General features: G+C 67.7%; 3 protein-coding genes across 6 annotated transcripts; 2 read left to right on the plus strand and 1 right to left on the minus strand.

Moving 5' to 3' along the window:
- Positions 1-55: 55 nt before the first annotated feature.
- On the plus strand, positions 56-6,407 carry SNX17 (sorting nexin 17). Its single transcript, XM_059468913.1, has 15 exons — positions 56-211; positions 1,958-2,032; positions 2,167-2,284; positions 2,595-2,659; positions 2,770-2,880; positions 3,244-3,334; positions 3,503-3,590; positions 3,880-3,949; positions 4,046-4,138; positions 4,252-4,455; positions 4,751-4,873; positions 4,989-5,066; positions 5,242-5,316; positions 5,598-5,639; positions 5,728-6,407. Exons 1-15 carry the CDS (start codon positions 149-151, stop codon positions 5,845-5,847), a joined length of 1,416 nt encoding a protein of 471 aa, XP_059324896.1. The 5' UTR covers positions 56-148; the 3' UTR covers positions 5,848-6,407.
- Positions 6,408-6,505: 98 nt separating this feature from the next.
- On the minus strand, positions 6,506-10,956 carry ZNF513 (zinc finger protein 513). 2 transcript variants are annotated; one of them, XM_059468911.1, is made up of 3 exons: positions 10,682-10,895; positions 7,879-8,472; positions 6,506-7,621 (listed from the first exon to the last, which is right to left on the minus strand). In XM_059468911.1, exons 1-3 carry the CDS (start codon positions 10,893-10,895, stop codon positions 6,870-6,872), a joined length of 1,560 nt encoding a protein of 519 aa, XP_059324894.1. In that variant the 3' UTR covers positions 6,506-6,869. The 2 variants fall into 2 exon arrangements, with proteins under 2 accessions (XP_059324894.1, XP_059324895.1); XM_059468912.1 differs by having other exon boundaries at positions 6,507-7,621; positions 10,856-10,956.
- A 231-nt stretch (positions 10,957-11,187) lies between these two features.
- On the plus strand, positions 11,188-16,829 carry LOC132071252 (E3 ubiquitin-protein ligase RNF19B-like). 3 transcript variants are annotated; one of them, XM_059468727.1, is made up of 10 exons: positions 11,188-11,405; positions 11,672-11,759; positions 12,460-13,034; positions 13,448-13,623; positions 14,231-14,381; positions 14,680-14,842; positions 15,757-15,871; positions 15,942-16,076; positions 16,168-16,360; positions 16,476-16,829. In XM_059468727.1, exons 3-10 carry the CDS (start codon positions 12,607-12,609, stop codon positions 16,633-16,635), a joined length of 1,521 nt encoding a protein of 506 aa, XP_059324710.1. In that variant the 5' UTR covers positions 11,188-11,405; positions 11,672-11,759; positions 12,460-12,606; the 3' UTR covers positions 16,636-16,829. The 3 variants fall into 3 exon arrangements, with proteins under 3 accessions (XP_059324710.1, XP_059324711.1, XP_059324709.1); XM_059468726.1 differs by having other exon boundaries at positions 11,202-11,759; XM_059468728.1 differs by lacking the exon at positions 15,942-16,076 and having other exon boundaries at positions 11,198-11,759.
- The last annotated feature ends 2,001 nt before the right edge of the window (positions 16,830-18,830 follow it).

Below are 18,830 nucleotides of genomic sequence, written 5' to 3' on the forward strand. Positions count from 1 at the left end.
GCGGGGCGGGCGGAGAGCGACGGCCCCGGGCGGGGCGGAGCGGGGCGGCCCTGGGGCGGGCGGTGCTGCCGGCCGCGCCATCGCGGGGAGTGCTGGCCCGAGATGGCGGCGGCGGGAGGCGGGTAGCGGGGGCGCACTCGGCCCGGCCATGCACTTCTCCATTCCCGAGACCGAGACCCGCGCCGGGGACGGCGGCGCCCCCGCCTACGTGGTGAGCGGGGCCGAGGGAGCGGAGCTGTCCCGCAGCACGGAGCCGCCCCGCAGAACGGAGCCGAGTGGGTGGCGCGGCTCCTCGGCCCGGGCGCGGTGCGGCCCCGCTGGGGCCGTGCGGATCCGCAGCCCCGGCGCGGTGGCGGGTCGGGATCGGGACCGGGACCGGGGCCGGGCGAGGCGGGCAGGTCCCGGCCCGCCGCCATCCCCGGCCGGCGCCCTGTGCCAGGGCCGAGCAGGGATCGGGCCCCGCCGCCCCCGCGGCTCCGGATCGGGCGCGGGAGGTCCCGGAGCAGCCCCGGGTGTCGGGACCTTGCCCTGCCCGGTGCCGCGGCCGGGGGCGGGCAGCCCGCGGGGGCCCCGTCCGGTCCCATCCCAGCCCCGGCTCATCCTGGCCCGCCCGTCCGTCCGTTTGTCCCGGCTTCCTGTTTTGGTCCCTGCGCCGTGAGCGCCTCCGGAGCGGGGCCGGGACTCCGAGTGCCCGGAGCCCTTCCCGGGGCCGGCAGAGCCCGCAGGCTGGCGGAGGGTCCGGATCGCTGCTCTCTCTCGGGGGGAGGGTGGGCAGCCCTGCGCTCCAACACCCGCGCTGGCCCCGAGATCGCTCTCCGGGGATGCCCCGGGACCCCGCGGTGGGGCACGGTCACGGTGGGGCACGGTCCCGGTGGGGCAGCCCGGTGCCGGTGTGAGCGGCGATGCAGAGCCCTGGCCATCCGCGGGAGCTGCAGTCGCTCACGGGCCGCAGGAGCGGGCAGCCCTCGGGGCATTTCGTCCTTGTGACCCCCCTGCCCTTTGCCCTCCGCCGCTGCCGAGGCTCCTCGGGCCTGGGGCAGAGCCCGGCGCTGGGCAGGGGCCGCGGCTGATGCGGAGCCCTGATGTGGGCGGGTGTGGGGGCTGCCCGTCCCTCCCGGTGTCCCGCAGCAGCCCCGAGGCACCGGGCTGGCTTGGGGGGGGAGGTGCCCGTGTGGGCCCCGGCCTGGCTGGGCAGTGCCCAGGAGCAGGAGGGCACCGGGCCATGCCTGGAGGCTGGGCTGGGCTGCCGTGGCTGGCTGCGGGCTCATGGCCATCCTCATGCCCTCCCAAACGGTGCTGTGGGGGTGGCAGGACACTGCTGTCCTTGAAGGGATTCTGTGTGTAGGGTGAGGTGCTGGGAGCTGGACCATGGGGTTGCGAGGTGTTCCCTGTGTGCTCTGTGCTCAGTCAGGTGTTCCCTGTGCATTCTGCACTCCCAGCTGTGCTCTGTCAGGTGTTCCCTGTGTGCTCTGCACTCACAGCTGTGCTCTGCCAGGTGTTCCAGGTGTTCCCTGTGTGCTCTGTGCTCAGCCAGGTGTTCCCTGTGTGCTCTGCACTCCTAGCTGTGCTCTGCCAGGTGTTCCTCTGTGCTCTGTACTCACAGCTGGGCTCTGCCAGATGTTCCCTGTGCTCTGCACTCCCAGCTGTGCCCAGCCTGTGGCATCGGCAGGGGCTGAGCCAGAGCTCATCCAGGGACCTGTTCCTTGTGAAGCCCTGGCAGTGGGGAGGGCTGTCCGTGGGGCTGCAGCGTGGCTCTGTGCTCCCCAGGGCTGGGCACACAGGGTCAGACCTTCTGCTGTCCAGTGGCACATCTCCTGGGTGTGCTCATATTCCTGAACCATTCTGCCCTTGGGCAGGGTGCTCAGGGATGTTGCCTTCTCCTGGGGGCTCCCTGGGCATCTCCTGGGGGGCTCCTGCAGCTGACAGTGCTGGCTCTGAGCGGCCTGTCTCCCTGCAGGCCTACAACATCCACGTGAACGGGGTGCTGCACTGCCGGGTGCGCTACAGCCAGCTCCTGGGCCTGCACGAGCAGGTACGGGGACACGGGGGCAGAGCTCCTGCTCCTCACCTTCCAGCGGGGCTCTGGGAGCTCTCTGCTCCCCTTGCCCGGTCCCTGGGGGTCAGCGAGGGTGGGGGTCCTGCAGCAGCGCTCTGTTCTTGTCCCAGCTGAGGAAGGAGTATGGCGCCAACGTGGTCCCAGCCTTCCCCCCAAAGAAGATCTTCACGCTCACCCCAGCAGAGGTAGAGCAGCGCCGGGAGCAGCTGGAGAAGTACATGCAGGCCGGTAAGCTGGGCAGGGCACGGCCCATGCCTTCCTCCCTGCCCTGCTCCGTTCCCTGTGGTCCCTCTTGCACCTGCCAGGGCAGCCCTGGCGTTTGATGGCCTTGTCCCCCGGGTGCCAGCTCCTGTGCCAGCCCTGGCGTTTGATGGCCTTGTCCCCCGGGTGCCAGCTCCTGTGCCAGCCCCTGCCCTGCCCTGGCACAGTGGGGGTGCGGGGGTTCCCTGGCTGGCCCAGGGCAGCACAAGTGCCAGGAAGGGCTCTGTGTCCCTGTCCCTTCCCACGGGACTCCTGACCGCTCGTGCCTCTCCTGCAGTGCGGCAGGACCCGACGCTGGGCGGCAGCGAGACCTTCAACAGCTTCCTGCGCAAGGCCCAGCAGGTGAGGGCACACCTGTGCCAGCTCTGTGCCCCCGGGCTGTGTGAGGGGCTGGGTGCCAGCGCTGTTCTCTGTGCAGGAGGGGATGGGTGCCAGTGCTGTTCTCTGTGCAGGAGACGCAGCAGATCCCCACGGAGGAGGTGCTGCTGGAGGTGCTGCTCTCCAACGGGCAGAAGGTCAAGGTCACCATCCTGACGTCGGACCAGACAGAGGATGTCCTCGAGGTGCCACAGCTGTCCTGCTGGCTGGGACCAGCCCCTCCTGCTGCCTCCTGGGCTTTCCCTCACGGCTGGGGCTCTCTCAGCCTGGTAGCCCCCCTGCCCTCCCCTGCAACCTGCCCACCCTGGAGCAGGGCTGCCCTGGTGGGGCTGAGAGCTGGGAGCTGGAATGGGTGTGCTGCAGGGTGTGTCTGGGTCCAGGCTGGTGTTTGGGGTTCCCTCGCTGTTTCCTGGTTGCCAGGAGCCCAGGCCTGGCTCAGGGCAGCAGAGGTGCTGCCTTCCTGCTGTTGGGAGGCCTCAGAATGCACATGGGCTGGGTCTGGCCACCATGCTGGTACTATATTGGGACTATCCTGCTCTTCCTCCCAGGCTGTGGCCTCCAAGCTGGACCTGCCAGATGACCTGGTTGGCTACTTCAGCCTCTTCCTAGTGAGGGAGACCAAGGATGGAGCTTTCTCCTGTGAGTAGAGCCCGCTGCGGTGGCACACGTGCTGTGCCCCTGCCTGGAGTGAGGGCTGTGTGCCCCTGCCCTGGCTGGGGGCACAGCTGTGCTCCTGGGGGCACCCTGGTGTGGGGCCATGGGGATCCTGCTGCCCAGAGGGGCTGCTGAGCTGCTGTTTCCCTGCAGTTGTGAGGAAGCTGCAGGAGTTTGAGCTGCCCTATGTGTCAGTGACCAGCCTGCACAACCCCGAGTTCCAGATCATCCTGCGCAAGAGGTGAGCGGGGCAGCACTGGGGTGGTGCCCAGGGCTCCTGGTTCCACACAGGGACCCTCCCCTCCTGCCATTGCTGCCCACTGATGCTTTGGCCCCCAGGAATGCACCTGAGCATCCCTGACCATGACACTGGAGCAGGGGCTGCCCTGCTGTGCTCAGCTCATTCCTGCCTTCCCATGGCAGCTGGTTTAGATGGGGAGCAGGGCGTGATGACTGATGGTTACCAGCCCACAGGAGGGTGATTTTCTCCTCACTGCTGGAGCAGGCTAACCCCTGTGGTTCCCTTCCAGCTACTGGGACTCAGCCTATGACGACGATGTGATGGAGCACCGTGTGGGGCTGAACCTGCTGTATGCACAGGTGAGGGTTGGTGTGGCACAGCCAGGTGAGGACAGACACTGTGCAGGGGCTGGGGGGCTCCGGTCCCAGGCACTCACCAGCCTCTGCTGCCTGCAGACGGTGTCAGACATCGAACACGGGTGGATCCTTGTCAACAAGGAGCAGCACCGGCAGCTGAAGTCCCTGCAGGAGAAGGTCTCCAAGAAGGAGGTAGGACAGGGAACAGTGCCACCACGACCGGGGCAGCTCTGGCTCTGCACCAGCCCTCTCCTGTGTGGTACCGGGTGGTGTCCTGTTGCTGAGCACCCCTGCCCTGCCTGCAGTTCATCCGCCTGGCGCAGACCCTCAAGTACTACGGCTATCTCAAGTTCGACCCCTGTGTCACGGATTTCCCTGAGAAGGGCTGCCACGTCGTGGTCAGCGCAGGCAACAACGAGCTCAACTTCCAGGTGCGGCTGCCCAACGAGCAGATCAAGGAGGGCAGCTTCAAGGTCACTCGCATGCGGTGCTGGCGGGTCACATCCTCGGTAAGTGACGCCTAGGGAGCAGGGAGGGGCTGGGGGGACACCTCTTCCTAGGAAAGGTGCTGGCTCTGACTCCAGCCTCTGGCCCAGCAGGCCTGGAGAGGGTCTGAGTCATGCCTTGGGGCTGAGGGGATCATTGGTGTGAGGACACTGGAGGGGACCTGACAGTGGCAGAGGACTGGTGGGCACTGGGCAGGTGTCCCACACTTGGCTCGGTGCTGCCCTCGAGCTGCACTGGTGTCTGGGGAGCTGCTCCTTCCCCTCTGGAGGCTCCCAGCCTTGGTGTGTGTCCCTGCAGGTGCCCATGAACAATGGCCCTTCGGGGAGCAGCCCAGGCAAGTCCGAGGTGAAGCTGGAGCTGGCTTTTGAGTACCTGATGAGCAAGGACCGGCTGCAGTGGGTCACCATCACCAGCCCACAGGTAGAGCTGCCTGCATGGCGGGCTGGGGGTGGCTGTCAGGGGAAGGGCTGGGCCCTGCACAGGGTGTGGGAAGGCTGTGGGGTGCACAGAGCCCTGTGACACTTCTCCCTTGCAGGCCATCATGCTGAGCATCTGCTTGCAGTCCATGGTGGATGAGCTGATGGTGAAAAAATCTGGAGGCAGCATCCGCAAGGTGAGGGCTGGGGCTGGATGATGGCTCTGGAGAGGGATCCCAGCCTGGCCCTGTGACTTCCTAGGGCCTGGGCTGGGTCCTGAGCGCTCCCCTCGGGATGGGGCCAGCATCCCAGGGCTGGTTATAAGCCCAGGGCTGACGCTGGGCGCTGTGGCTGAGCTGAGCTGCTCTGCAGATGTTCCGGCGGCGGGTGAACGGGGCCCTGCGGCGCTCGGACAGCCAGCAAGCCGTGAAGTCACCCCCGCTGCTGGTGAGTGCGACCCTGCAGCCCTGGGTGAGGGACACGGGCAATCACAGGCTCTGACGGGTTGTGAATCAGAACTCATTGCCTCCAGAGGAGGCACTGCCCCGGGGCAGGGCTGGGGCACGTCCAGAGGACAGCAGGGCGGTGGTGCCCTGCTTCCAGAGCCCTGCGAAGGGAAAGAGGTCCTGCAGCGAGCCAGACTCCCTGGGGACGGAGGGGGCAGGTGGAAGGAGGGGTGGGTGTTGTGTCCCATGACCCTGTGCCGCCCAACTGTGCTGCCCTCACAGGACTCGCCTGACGCCTCCTGGGAGCCCATGGCCAAACTCTCGGTGAGTTGTGTGTGGGTGCACCAGACACCTCAGGCTAAGCAGGTAGGGGAGCTAGGGCTGTCCTCCCTAACATCTCCCTTCTCCACAGAGCAAGCTCACTTCTGTCAGCCTGCGTGGGATCAGCCACTCCAGCTCTGCTAACGACGTGGGCGCTAACGACTTCCACGGCAATTACGCCTTTGAGGGCATTGGCGATGAGGATCTGTAGTGCCCCCTGCCCAGGACAGCCCCGGCCTGAGCGAGGGCCTTCGCTGAGGAATGTACGACCTGCAGCCAGGTTGCAATCGACGTGCCTCTCACCTGCTCCATCCACCTTTCCCTGCTCCCCGGGGCTGGGAGCTCCCCCCAGCCCGCCACTGCCTTGGGGCGGGGGCAGCTGAACTCCTCCCGCTGCTGGCTCCAGCTGGGAGAGGGCTCGTTTGACCTGAACAGTTGGCCCGGGCAGAGCCCTGGAGCTGCAGTGCAGGGCCCGGCCCGGCCTGGGGGCAGAGCTGCTCCTGTCCCAGCTGGGAAGGCCTGGCCCAGCCTGGGGGCAGAGCCAGGCAGGCTCCATAATGCCAAATTAGCATTTAGGTTCGTGCTCCGAGGCAGAGTGCAGTAAGCTGTCTCGGGGGCTCCGCGCAGAGTCCCCTCTAACCCGCTCATAGACGCCAGCATAATCTAGGCTTGTAACCACGTATCTCCTGCTGCTCCGCCCGACAGAGCATTAATGGACAGTAACTGATGTTTACACACTGCAACAATGATTAAAACGGATCCTGATTGGTACCAGGCTGTCTGTTGGGGGGTGGCTGCTGTCCCTCCCCTCTCCGTGCCAGCCCCGTGCAGTCCTCAGTAGCAGAACAAGGCCCCCAGGGTGAAGAGCAGATAACAAAACCGACTGTTTAATGCTTTTATACACAATATAAATTACACCGACCATCACGGCGACCGCCATGGAACCAGTCCTGTTCCCCCCTCCCCCCTTGTCCCCAAACGCCGGCAGAGGAAGGCTCCGGCAGGCAGAATCAGGCAGCTGGGGTGGCTGGAGACGTGGCCGTGCTGCCACACGGGCAGGGCTCAGAGCCGCCGGTCGTCACTTCACCCTGCCCAGGCAGGACGGGGCTGCCGAGGCCCAGTGTGCCTCTGGGCCTGCTGTAAGGCAGCCCTGAGCCCCCTGGAGGTGCCCGCCTGTCCTCCCTCCCCCAGGGAGGGCAGGCACCCCGGGCCCCTGCCGGGCTAAGTGCTGTCTCAGGGCAGGGCCGTGCCCACGGCTGGGGGGGCCAGGAGGGCTTTGGCATTGCGTGGGTTCACCCAGCTCTCGGCCGTGTGGCCGTGGATCTTCTGGTGGCGCTTGTAGTTGTCCCAGTGCCCGGTGGTGTAGGAGCAGTCCCGGCACTGGAAGGGCTTCTCGCCCGTGTGCCGCAGCATGTGCCGCTTCAGGTTCATGCTCTGGTTGCAGCTGTAGCTGCAGAGGCTGCACTGGAAGGGCTTGTCGCCTGAGTGGATGCGCCCGTGACGCTTGAGGTTGGCCAGGTTGCCGCAGGCGTAGTCGCAGAGCTGGCACTTGTAGGGCTTCTCGCCTGTGTGCACGCGCTGGTGCCGCTTCAGGTTGTCCAGGTGGGCGGAGGCGTAGGGGCAGAGCGGGCAGGCGAAGGGCTTCTCCCCGCTGTGCGTCTTCATGTGCCGCGCCAGGTGGTTGGGGTAGTGCGTGACGAAGGGGCACAGGCTGCAGGCGAAGCCCTTGTCCCCGGCGCCCTTGCGGGGGCTGGCACCCGGCTCGGTGCCCAGCACCGCCAGGCTGCAGCGCCCGCACACCTGCTCGGCCAGGCCCTCGTCCTGCGCGAAGCCGTCGTCCAGCACCAGCCCGCACATGCGGCACGTGAAGGGGAAGAGCAGCTCGGGCAGCGCGGCCGCCTCCTCGCCCCGCAGCCGGGCACAGCCGGGCAGGAAGGGGCCGCTGCCGCTGCCCACGTGCAGGCTCAGCTCTGGCAGCAGCGGCTCTGCAGGACAAAGAGATGGGGCTGTGAGCTGGGTGGCACAGCGCCAGCGAGGACTGGCTCTATGAGCCACAGCGCCAGTGAGGACTGGCTGTGTGACGAGCCCCAGTGCCAGCGAGGACAGGCTCAGTGACGAGCCTCAGTGCTCCGGTGAGCCTGGCAGTAACATGACTTTGGGTCAGCAGCAGGATCCGTGCCCTGCACCAGCCCCAGAGCCCCCACGGTAGCTCTCCCACATCCCCACACCCTCCCACCTTTACCTGGGTCCTTGTCCCGCCGGTGCGGCCCCTCGCCCTCGGGCAGGCGGTGGCTGAGCATGTGCCGCTTCAGGTTGCGGCTCTGGTTGCAGCGGTAGTCGCAGGCGGCGCACTGGAAGGGCTTGTCCTGGCTGTGGACGCGCTCGTGGCGTTTGAGGTTGCCCAGGCTGCTGCAGGCGAAGCTGCAGCCCGTGCAGCGGTACGGCTTCTCGCCGGTGTGCGTGCGCAGGTGCCGCGTCAGGTTCACCAGCTGGGCGGAGGCGTAGGCGCACTGCGGGCAGGCGAAGGGCTTCTCCCCGTTGTGTGTCTTCATGTGGCGCTTGAGGTGGCTGGAGTAGTGCGAGGCGAAGGGGCAGAGCTGGCAGGAGTAGACGATGCGCTGGCTGCGGCCGCCCTCGGCGCCGGCGCACTGCAGGCAGCTCTGGCCCAGGCTGGCAGCCAGCTGCAGCCCGCACTGGCGGCAGGGCAGCGCCGCGGGGCCCGGCTCGCCGCCCTCCTCAGGGTCGCTCTCCACGCTCAGCTGCTGGTACCCGGACGAGCAGTCGTCGTCGCTCAGGGCGTACGCTGGGATGGCGATCTTCCCCACCAGGGTGTCTGCTGAGAACACCGCGGGCACGGGGCGGCGTCAGCCCGGCTGGCCGGGGCACTGCCCCTGTGCCTGCGCCCCTCACCCCGTGCACTGCAGGGAGCAGCCCCATAGCCACAGCCTGCCCCAACGCCCTGCTGAGGCCTGCTCTGGGTGTCTCAGGAAACCCTGACACTTGTGCATGGCTGGGCAGGACCCCGGCACCAGCAAGGGTGGGAGGACGGCTGGGTGCATCATCCACACTGCCACTGCTGGGCCTGGGGGGTAGAGGGAAGTGGGCACAGCCCGGCCCAGGCTGGAGAAAGGGCTGCCCTTAAAGCTGCTCTGTGCCCCTCTCACTGTGGCACTGCCCCAGCCCCGGGGTGGCAGCTGGTCACACTGGCATGGCTGGCACAGGGAGCTCCAACACCAGCCCTTTCCACCCTGCAGGAAACATTCCCCTGCCCCCACAGAGCTCTGCCCAGTGGCAGCAGGGAACGCTGTGCCAGGCTCTCAAAGGGAACTTCCCAGCTGGGCACAGACTCATCCTGCTGCAGCCCCTGGGCTCCACAGGTGCCCCAGGCTGGTGCTCGGGGCTGCAGGGGCACCTCAGCAGGAGCAGCTGAGAGCCGGGCCCCGTTCTGTGCCAGGGCAGCTCACCAGGAGCAGCCGAGAGCCGTGCCCTGCTGGCCCCGTTGTTGTGTGCCTGCCCTGCACTCCTGGGCTCTGCCAGGCTCAGCAGCTGCCCACCCTCCTGACAGCCCCCTGGACTGTCCCCCTGCTGCTGCCACCCGGGCTGTGTCCAGCTGATGAGCCTGACCCGTGCTGTGGGACGGGGCAGCCCCTCCAGCCTCTTCCACGAGCGCTGCTGGAAACACAGGCACCAGAAAAGGGCGTCCTGCCAAGGCCTGGCTCTTACGGGGGAGCTCCTGACCCTGCCCCAGCCCTCTGCCAAGGGCCCCCCTTTCTCCTCAGCTCAGCCCCAGCCACACCAAGGGAACCCCTGTGCCCTCGGGCCAGCAGTGCCCAGCACCCCCAGAGCACCGTCCCCTGAAGGGCCAGCAGTGCCCACGTGGCACAGCGTGTCTGTCCTGCCTGGGCCAGTGGGCTGAGCTCCTGGTCCTGCTCCCAGGTGGGGCTGAATGGGAGGACAGGAATTCCTGGTGGAATTTGGGAAGGACAGGATTTGCTGGTGGAATTTGGGAAAGAATTTGGGAAGGACAGGAATTCCTGGTGGAATTTGGGAAGGACAGGAATTCCTGGTGGAATTTGGGAATGAGAGAAATTCCTGGTGGAATTTGGGAAGGACAGGTATTTCTGGTGGAATTTAGGAAGGACAAGAATTGCTGATGGAATTTGGGAAGGACAGGAATTCCCAGTGGAATTTAGGGAAGACAGGTATTGTAGAATTTGGGAAGGACAGGAATTGTAGAATTTGGGAAGGGCAGGTATTCCCGGTAGAATTTGGGAAGGATAGAGAGGAATTCCCAGTGGAATGTGCCCCCAGACCCCGGGCAGGCTCCCAGCAGCCGTTCCGGGGCAGGGAAGCAGAGCCCTCGAGCAGCCCCATCCATCCATCCCTCGGTGCCAGAGCAGGACACGGCACAGCCCAGGCGAGCACACGGAGCAGGGCGCGGCCCCGGGGGCAGCGGGGGACGGGCACGGGGCCGCACAGTCCGTGCCCTCCTCTCTGGCCGTTCTGTTCCCGCGTTGCTCGGGGCGGGGAGCGCCTCCCGCCGGTCCCGTGAGCAGCTCCCGGAGCTGAGCAGCGCTCGCTGCTGACCCGGGCTCGGCAGCCGCGGCGGGACAGGCGCTGCCCGTGGCACCGGGGCTGAGCGCGCTCGGTTCGGCCCGCAGCGCCGAGGGGAGCGGTGGAACGGGACCCCGGTGGAACGGGACCCGGGGCTGAGCGCTGCGCTGGCTCTGGGATGAGCCCGGCCGCGGGGCGCGGCCCCGAACCCACCGCGGGGACGCGTCGTGCCCGGGCCCCCGGCGGGAAGGGGCGTTCGGGGATCGGTGCCGGGGGTCGATGCCGGGCGGGCGGAACCCACTCCGGGGCCCCGTCGGGGGCCGGGCCTCCCCCGCGAGAGGAAGCTCGGCCGGAGCCCGCGCCGGGCGGGCCCGTGGCAGGGCGGGCCCGGCCGGATGCGCCGAGCACGGGCCCGGTACGGCCCGGCCGTGCCGCGTCGCCGCCGGCGGGGCTGCCGGAGAGGGGCGGCGTCCCCGCGGGGCCGCACGCACCTGGCGGTCCCTTCTCGGAGGCCGGGCCACGGCCCAGCAGCAGGTCCCCGGGCAGCACCACCGCCGCTCTTGCCGTCTCCTCGGTGCCATCCTCGGCGTCCGCTGCAGCGCTCCGAGCGCCGCGGGTCCCCGCCGGGCCGCCGCCGCCGCCCCCCGGGCCCGCCGCGCACTCACCCTTCACCGGCTGCGGGTGGCTCTGCTTCCGCCGGGGCATCGTGGCGGGCCCCGGCGCCGGCCCGGCCCCGCCGCCCGCCCGCCCGCGGCCCGCCAGCCGCCCCCGCCAGCCCGGGGCGGCCGCCGCCGCCCCGCCTCGACCGGACACTTCCGCTTCCGCTTCCCCCGGGCGCGCGGGGGCTGGCCCGGAAGCGCCCGCGCGACCCGGAAGCGGAGCGGGCGCGTGCGCAGAGGCGGTGCCGCCCCCGGCCCCGCCCTCCCGCGGCCGCGGCATGAGGGGAGCGGGCCCGGGCCCGGCGGGGGCGCGCGGCCGGAACGGGACGGGACCGAGCACGGCGCTCGGGACAGGCGGGCAGCGCCCGGGGCTCGGGCGGGGCGGGACAGCAGCGGCTCCGCCCCTTCCGGCCGGCGGGAGGCGGTGGCACCGGCGGCACCGGGGCCGCTGCCGGTCGCTACCGGTCTCTGTGCCCCGTCAGGGCCGGCTGCGGCTCCTCCTCCGGTGCCCTCCGGGTCCGGCCCCGCCGAGCAGCGGCGCGGAGGGCAGGCCCCGGTGAGTCCCCGCCGGTGTCCCCGCGCGGTCACACCGGGCACACCCGGGGCTGGGCCCGAGCGCCGCTGCCCGACCGGTCCCGCCGGGCTCTGGCCGGTGCCGCCGCTGCCCGGCCGGGCCCGCAGGTGGCCGGTGCAGCCCGGCCGTGTCCCCGGGCCGTGCCGGCCCCACCCGCTCCCTCGCGGGGCTCTCCCGGTGGCTCCGCTCCGTGTCCGGGCTGCGTGAGCCGCGCTCGGCCCGTCACGATCGCCGCTGTCCCTCCGCAGGTGCCGCGGGCGCTGCGGGTGCCGGGCTGGGCCGGCCCGGGGGAGCCGTGGCCGTGCCGTGCTGCCGGCGATGATTCCCCGCTGACAGGTACGGCCCGGGCCGCGTGCCCGTCCCCGGTCACCGCGGAAATTCCCTGCTGCCCGGTTGCCCCTGCCCTCTGCCTGGGAATCGCCGTGTCCCCCGGGATTGCCGTGTTCCCTGTGGGATGCCGAGCCCGCAGCGCCCGGCCCAGCAGAGCAGCTGTGCTGGGGCTCCTCAGCCTGACCCGAGTGTCGCTGGTCCTGGCCCTGGCACGGGAGAGCTCTGTGGGCTGTGGCGGTGCAGGAGGGCAGGGGCAGCTCTGGGGGGACAGAGTGTGCTGTGGCCGTGGATTGGTGAGCTCTAAGTGAGGGGAAATGAACAGATTGACCCCACTGCAGGAATCGCCTGGCTCCTGGGCACTGAATGAACGGGGTCTGGGGTCCCTTGGCAGTGAACTGCAGTGAAAGGAGCTTTAGCCTTGTGTCACCCTGGGCAGGGGCTGGGTGACACGGCTGCTGGGCCGGGAGTGTCACCGTGCCTGTGCCTGGGCTAGCTGTCTCGGTGTTGCCACTCTCTTCCCCACGCTGGGGATTTGGGTGCTCTGCGGTTCCCGGAGATGTCATGCGGAGATGAAGGAGGCAGGCTGGGGCAGGACACGCTCGGGGGCTGTCCCAGGCACAGGCTGGCTCTCAGGGGCTCTCCCAGGGCACAGACGCTGTTCCAGGGCACAGGCCGGCTCTCAGTTCTCTCTCTCTGCTCTCCGCAGGCCGAGCGGCACCGCCCGCCCCTGCCCCCGGGGATGGCTCCGTTACCGCCCGCGGTGAGGCCCGGTAGGAGCCGGGCCATGGGGGCCGCAGCCGGGCCAGCTGCTCCCCGCCGCCCTCGGTAGCTCACGGCAGCGCCCCGGGGCGCCATGGAGCAGCCCGCGCGTGTGCCCGGGCCCCGCCGCCTCCTGGGCTGCTTCGGGAGGAAGCCTCGGCCCGCCGGGGGGGAGACACCGCCGGGACCGGAGCCCGCGGAGCCCCGCGCGGTGCCGGCCCCGGGCGAGGCGCTGCAGGAGTGTCCGCTGTGCCTGCTGCCGCAGCCCCCCGAGGCGTTCCCCGCGCTGGGCTGCTGCTCGCACCGCTCGTGCCGCGGCTGCCTGCAGCAGTACCTGCGCCTGGCCGTCACCGAGAGCCGCGTGCCCGTGGCCTGCCCGCACTGCCCCGCCGCCATCCCGCCGCACGACGTGCACGGCCTGCTCCCCGAGCCCGCCCTCCGCGACAAGTACGAGGAGTTCCTGCTGCGGCGGCTGCTGGTGGCGGACCCCGGCACCCGCTGGTGCCCTGCTCCTGACTGCAGGTACCGCGGCACGGGCGGCAGTGCGGGGCGGGCCGGGCCCCCTCCTGCAGCAGCAGCAGCAGCAGCAGCAGGGTGTGCCCGTGTCCCGTGAGCCCTTCCCAGGCTGGGCTCCCATCCCTGTGTCCTGCCTTGGGCTGGCTGTGCCCAGGGCACTGTCCGGTCCTGGTCTGCCTGTACAGCCTGTGCAGCTCTGTCTGCCAGGGCCGGTGCCCCTGGCTGTGCTGGGTACTCTGTGAGCCCCAGGGCTGCTGGACAGGGGGGGATCCCAGCTGAGGGTGGGTCCCAGCTCTCCTGGGCCAGGGCTGTGGCTCCAGCTCAGTGCAGGACCAGGGCTGGCCTGGCTGTGTGGGGAGGGTGCCCTGCTGTGCCCAGCCCCTGCTGCTGCCCCAGCCCCTGCTGCCCTCTCCCCACAGCTACGCCGTCCTCGCCCATGGCTGTGCCGAGTGTCCCCGCCTCACCTGCGGCCGCGAGGGCTGTGGCACCGAGTTCTGCTACCACTGCCGGCAGCCCTGGCACCCCGAGGGCCCCTGTGCTCCGCCGGCCCCCGGCCTGGCCACACCCTCAGCACAGCCCGAGGAGCCCGCCCACGGTAAGGCAAACCTGGGCAGGGGTGGGAGCTGTGGGGCTGGGGCTTGGCACAGCCCTGTGCCCCTGTGCCTGCTGCCTGGGGGGCTGCTGCAGCCAGCAGCCAGCCAGAGCTTCCTCTGCTGCATCTCACAGCCCCTGTGCCACTTGGGCTGGGGTGTGTAGAGGGACCTCAGCTCCCCCCATGGTTCCTGTGGGGTGGGGAAGGCTGGCATGGATGCACACTGGGACAGGGACAGGCTGGGACAGGCTGGCATGGGTGCACACTGGACAGCTGGGATGGGTGCACACTGGGACAGGGACAGGCTGGGACAGGCTGGGATGGGTGCACACTGGGACAGGGACAGGCTGGCATGGGTGCACACTGGGACAGGGACAGGCTGGGACAGGCTGGGATGGGTGCACACTGGGACAGGGACAGGCTGGCATGGGTGCACACTGGTACAGGGACAGGCTGGGACAGGCTGGGATGGGTGCACACTGGGACAGGGACAGGCTGGCATGGGTGCACACTGGACAGGCTGGCATGGGTGCACGCTGGGACAGGGACAGGCTGGCATGGGTGCACGCTGCTCTGTCCTGCTCCCCCATCCCATCTTGTCTCCCCCCAGCTGAGGCCGAGGACATCAAGGTCTGTCCTCGCTGCAGCGCCTTCATCATGAAGATCAACGATGGCAGCTGCAACCGCATGAACTGCACGGTGTGTGGCTGCCTCTTCTGCTGGCTCTGCCTGCAGGAGATCTCTGACGTGCACTTCCTGAGGTCAGTGTGGGGCCTTGGGGGCTGGGGGCTCTGACAGGAGCTGGGGGCTCTCACAGGATCGGGAGCTGGCATGGGGGCAGGCAGGCCCTGCCCCAGGTTTGGGGTTAGCCAGGGGGAGCAGGGTGCTCTGTGCTGCTGGCTCTGGCAGGGCTGGGGCTGCTGCTGGCACCCCGTGGGAGGCAGCTGGAGCTCAGGGTTGGGGAGCCTGGCTGCCTGCTCTCAGGTGGGCTCGTGGGTGTCCCTGACATGGGGCCAGGCTCTGCTGGTCTCTGCTGCCACCTTGGCTCTGTGCCCACAGCCCCTCTGGCTGCACCTTCTGGGGGAAGAGGCCGTGGTCCCGGACCCGCAGGATCCTGTGGCAGCTGGGCATGGTGCTGGGAGCGCCCATGGTCATCTCCCTTGCTGCAGGCGTTGCTGTCCCTGTCATCGCCATTGGGATCCCCATCTACATGGGTAGGAAGGTACTGGCAGCTGTGGTCCTGCTCCCTGCTGAGCCTGGTACCCTTTGGCCCTTGGCCTGGACAGACCTGCAGTGCTCCTGCTGCCCACAGCACATCCCTGTGCCACCCTGGGTACCCTCAGCACATCCCTGTGCCACCCATGGCTATCCTCAGCACATCCCTGTGCCACCCTGCCTCTCCTCAGCACATCCCTGTGCCAGCCTGGGTACCCTCAGCACATTCCTGTGCCACACCTGACTGCCCTCAGCACATCCCTGTGCCAGCCTGGGTACCCTCAGCACATTCCTGTGCCACACCTGACTGCCCTCAGCACATCCCTGTGCCAGCCTGGGTACCCTCAGCACATCCCTGTGCCACCCAGGTTACCCTCAGCACATCCCTGTGCCACCCATGGCTATCCTCAGCACATCCCTGTGCCACCCTGACTGCCCAATCCTGCCTTGCCAGGACCTGCTGCTGCCCCCAGCAGCCCCTGCCAGTGCAGGTGTGCCCAGCCTGGGGAGTGGGGTCAGGGTGGGGGAAAGGAGGAAGGGTCCTAGGGGGGCTCTCCAGGGACACCTGTGCTGTGGGGGCACTGTCCCTGTGGTGGCAGTGTTTGGTGGCAGTGCTGGGGTGGCACTGTCCCTATGGTGGCAGTGCTGTGGTGGCACTGTCCCTGTGGTGGCACTGTCCCTGTGATGGCAGTGCTGTGGGGCAGTGCTGTGGGGCACTGTCCCTGTGGTGGCAGTGTTTGGTGGCAGTGCTGTGGGGCACTGTCCCTGGGGTGGCATTGCTTGGTGGCACTGGTAGGGCTGTGTGGACAGGGAGGGTGTCTGTGTGCCTGTGGCTGGAGCTCTGCCAGGCTGGAAGGGGCTGAGTCCCCGGGGCTGTGCCGAGGCCCGGGCAGAGCCTTCACCTTGGTGTTTGTCCCCGAGGTGCTGGGCCAGAGCCGGCGGAGCAGCCTGTCCGGGTGCCAGCAGTGCCTCTCTGTCACCAGCAGCGTCCTCCTGTCCCTCTTCGTGTCCCCCATCATCACAGCTCTCACTGTGGGTGAGTGCCGAGGGGTGGGTGGCACCGAGGACGTGTCTGGGGCTGGCGGTGACCCTCGGTGTGCCCGCAGGTGTCGGCGTGCCCCTGGTGCTCACCTACGTGTACGGGACCGTGGTGCTGTCGCTGTGCCGGAGCCGCTGGGGCTGCAGGGGCGGCCGTGCCCCCGGCGAGCTCGGCGTGGTGGAGCTGGACAACCTGGCCAAGCGTGGGTGCCTGGGAGCTGGCAGGGCTGGGCTGTGCCCCGTGTGCAGGGGGCAGTCCGTGGAACGGCGTGTTCTCTCTCTGTGTCTCTGCAGTGAACGAGCTGTGGTCGGCGCTGCCCAGCCCCAGAGCGGCCGAGGACGGAGCTCCGGACGGCGCCGCCTCCCTGTCCCTGCCCAGCAGCGGCCGCAGCCAGCGCCCGGCACGGCCGCAGGGGGACAGCCAGTCTGCCAGCACGGTGGCCCTGGCTGGCAGCATGCTGAGCGAGGGCCAGGACGCCTCTGACAGGTAGGCAGGGTGCCGAGGGGCTGGCACATCCCTTCAAGCAGCTCTGCTCGGCAGGGATGGGCTGTTCCCCTTGGGGCCGCTGCCCTCAGGCCCGTGTCTGTCTGTCTGTCTGCAGGGAAGGTGTCACCATCGAGGTGGAGGTGTCGGTGGAGGCGGTGCCACGTTCTGCCCGGCAGCAGAGCCTCAGCAGTGCCCTGAGTGGGCAGAGCCTCTCTGGGGACTCCCTGGGTGCCACCAGTGACAGGGGCAGCTCCGTGGGTGTCCCTGTGGAGTGATGGGGGCCCGAGGGGGGTCCTGATCCACACACGGGCCCTGTGCCCTCTGCCAGCACACCCAGCCCTGGGAGCTGGTCCTGGGCGGGTGCCAGCTGCACCCAGGACTGCTGCACCCTGCACTAGCCCTGTCCACCCTTCCCAGAGGCACCACTAGGAAATAAAGCTGCTCTGCTTTCTTTTCACTAGGAAATAAAGCTGCTCTGCTTTCTTTTCACTAGGAAATAAAGCTGCTCTGTCTCCTGTGCCAAAACTCCCCCCTGGCAGCCCACTGGTGTGCACAAGAGGCATCACCTCTGACCTGGGTGAGGAAGAGGCCACCCAGGCCATGCTGGGTTATCTGTGTGGCCTCTGCCCTGCCTGTACCAGCTGATCTGCCCCAGAGCAGGCTGCAGGGTTAGGGGAGGGCAGCAGCCCCCCCAGCTCCCATCTCTGCTCTGGTCCCCTCAGGGATCCATCCTGCAGCCAGGCCAGTGTGCAGGGGGCAGCATGGGCTGAAGGGGACCAGTGCCAGATGGGATGCATGGCCACAGGCCCTGGGATCCTTGTCACTGACTCCACTGCAGCATCCTGGGGAAAAAAAGCTGCTCCTGAATGGTTTGCTGCTCAGAGGTGGGCAGTCACAGAGTGAGTAAAGGATTTGGCTTGGCAGGGAACTTAAAGCTCATTGCTGTCCTTTGCCATGGGCAGGGACATCTTCCACTAGACCAGGTTGGTCCAGGCTTGTCCAACCTGGCCTTGAACACTTCCAGGGATGGGGCAGCTACAGGTTCTCTGTGCCAGGGCCTCACTAGGGAAGGATTTCTTCCCAATACTCCATCTAACCCTGCTCCCTGGCAGTGGGAAGCCATTTCCCCTTGCCCGTCCCTCCATGTTTCTTGGAGCCCCTTTAGGCCCTGTGACTCAGCTCTCCCTGGTTCCTTCTCTTCTCCAGGCTGAACATCCCCAGCTGTCCCAGCCTGTCCCCACAGCAGGTGAGGTTTGTGAGTTGTCCCACCTGTGCAGCCTCCTCCAGCTGCTCTGGGACTCCCATGTGATGGGGCTGTGCCTTTGGCAGTGCTTGCACTACAGATCTTCCCTTTCCCAGGATGAACTCTTCAGGTCCTGGGCTGTTGTCTTGGCTTCTGCAGTTCAGCCTGTCCTGCCCCAGCCCAGGTGCTGCCTCTCCTGGCACATTTCACCCTTCCCTGGCAGCCCAAGCCTCAGCTCCCCACCCTGCCTGGTGGCTCTGCAGGGAATTGTCCAGCCCTGACATGCTCTGGTGTCTGCAGTGTCCAGCGGGGCCCTGCAGCCCTGTGTGAGCCCCCCGAGAGCCTCACACACCCCGGTGCTGCAGCTGGATGTGCTGCTCGGGCTGTGCCCACCTTCCCCTGGAATGGGGCTGCCTGAGGACACCTCTCAGGAACACTTTTCTCCTTTGCAAAATGGCTTTGTTCTCAGCACAACTTACACTTGCTGATGCTGGGTTTATCTCGGGGTCACTGGGAAGGGACTGCTCAGTACCTCACACTTCCTCCCTGCTATCAACATCCTGCTCAAGGCTACTCCAGATTCTGAATAAACAGAATGAACAGTCACAGGGACAAGCAGCCCTAAAGTATTAGTTATTTCTGCAGTCCCTGAGAGCCTGAGCTGAGGCAGCTTTGCTCGGTGACATTAAAACCACTTTGCCTCAATTGCCATGTGCTGTCATCCCGTTCCTGCTGCCAGGCATCCATCTCCAGAGGGTTTGGTTTTTAACTTTGTTCCTGGTCATCAAGGTTTGTGATGCAGTCTCCAGTCTCTGTGGAGTCTCCAGAATGGCTCTGATTCGTGGTGACCTCACATTAGTCACCATGATGACCATTTCCTGTGTGCTCTGTTGATGTTTTATGGTGCTGATTTTACTCAGAACGTGTGTCCTGTGCCACAGCAAAGGCCCTCAGAGCTGCAGGTGTTTGCCTTGCCTTGCTGCAGCTGATCAGGGCACAGGTGCAGGGGGGCTGTGCCTTCCTGGCAGGCTCAGTGCTGGCAGCTGACCAGGAACAGAGGAGCCCGGGGTCCTGGGGCTGGGCAGGGAGGTGCCCTGGTCACCTCCAGTGTGACTCTGGCTGGCACAGGGGCCCAGGATGGTCAGACAGGAGTCCCTGAGGTCCAGGGGCGCCCCTGTGCTGCCCACAGAGCTCCTGGCTCCCTGCAATCCTGGGGCACATGAGACA

The sequence above is a fragment of the Ammospiza nelsoni genome, chromosome 3 (genome assembly GCF_027579445.1).
Source record: "Ammospiza nelsoni isolate bAmmNel1 chromosome 3, bAmmNel1.pri, whole genome shotgun sequence".
NCBI classification, from domain to species: Eukaryota; Metazoa; Chordata; class Aves; order Passeriformes; family Passerellidae; genus Ammospiza; species Ammospiza nelsoni.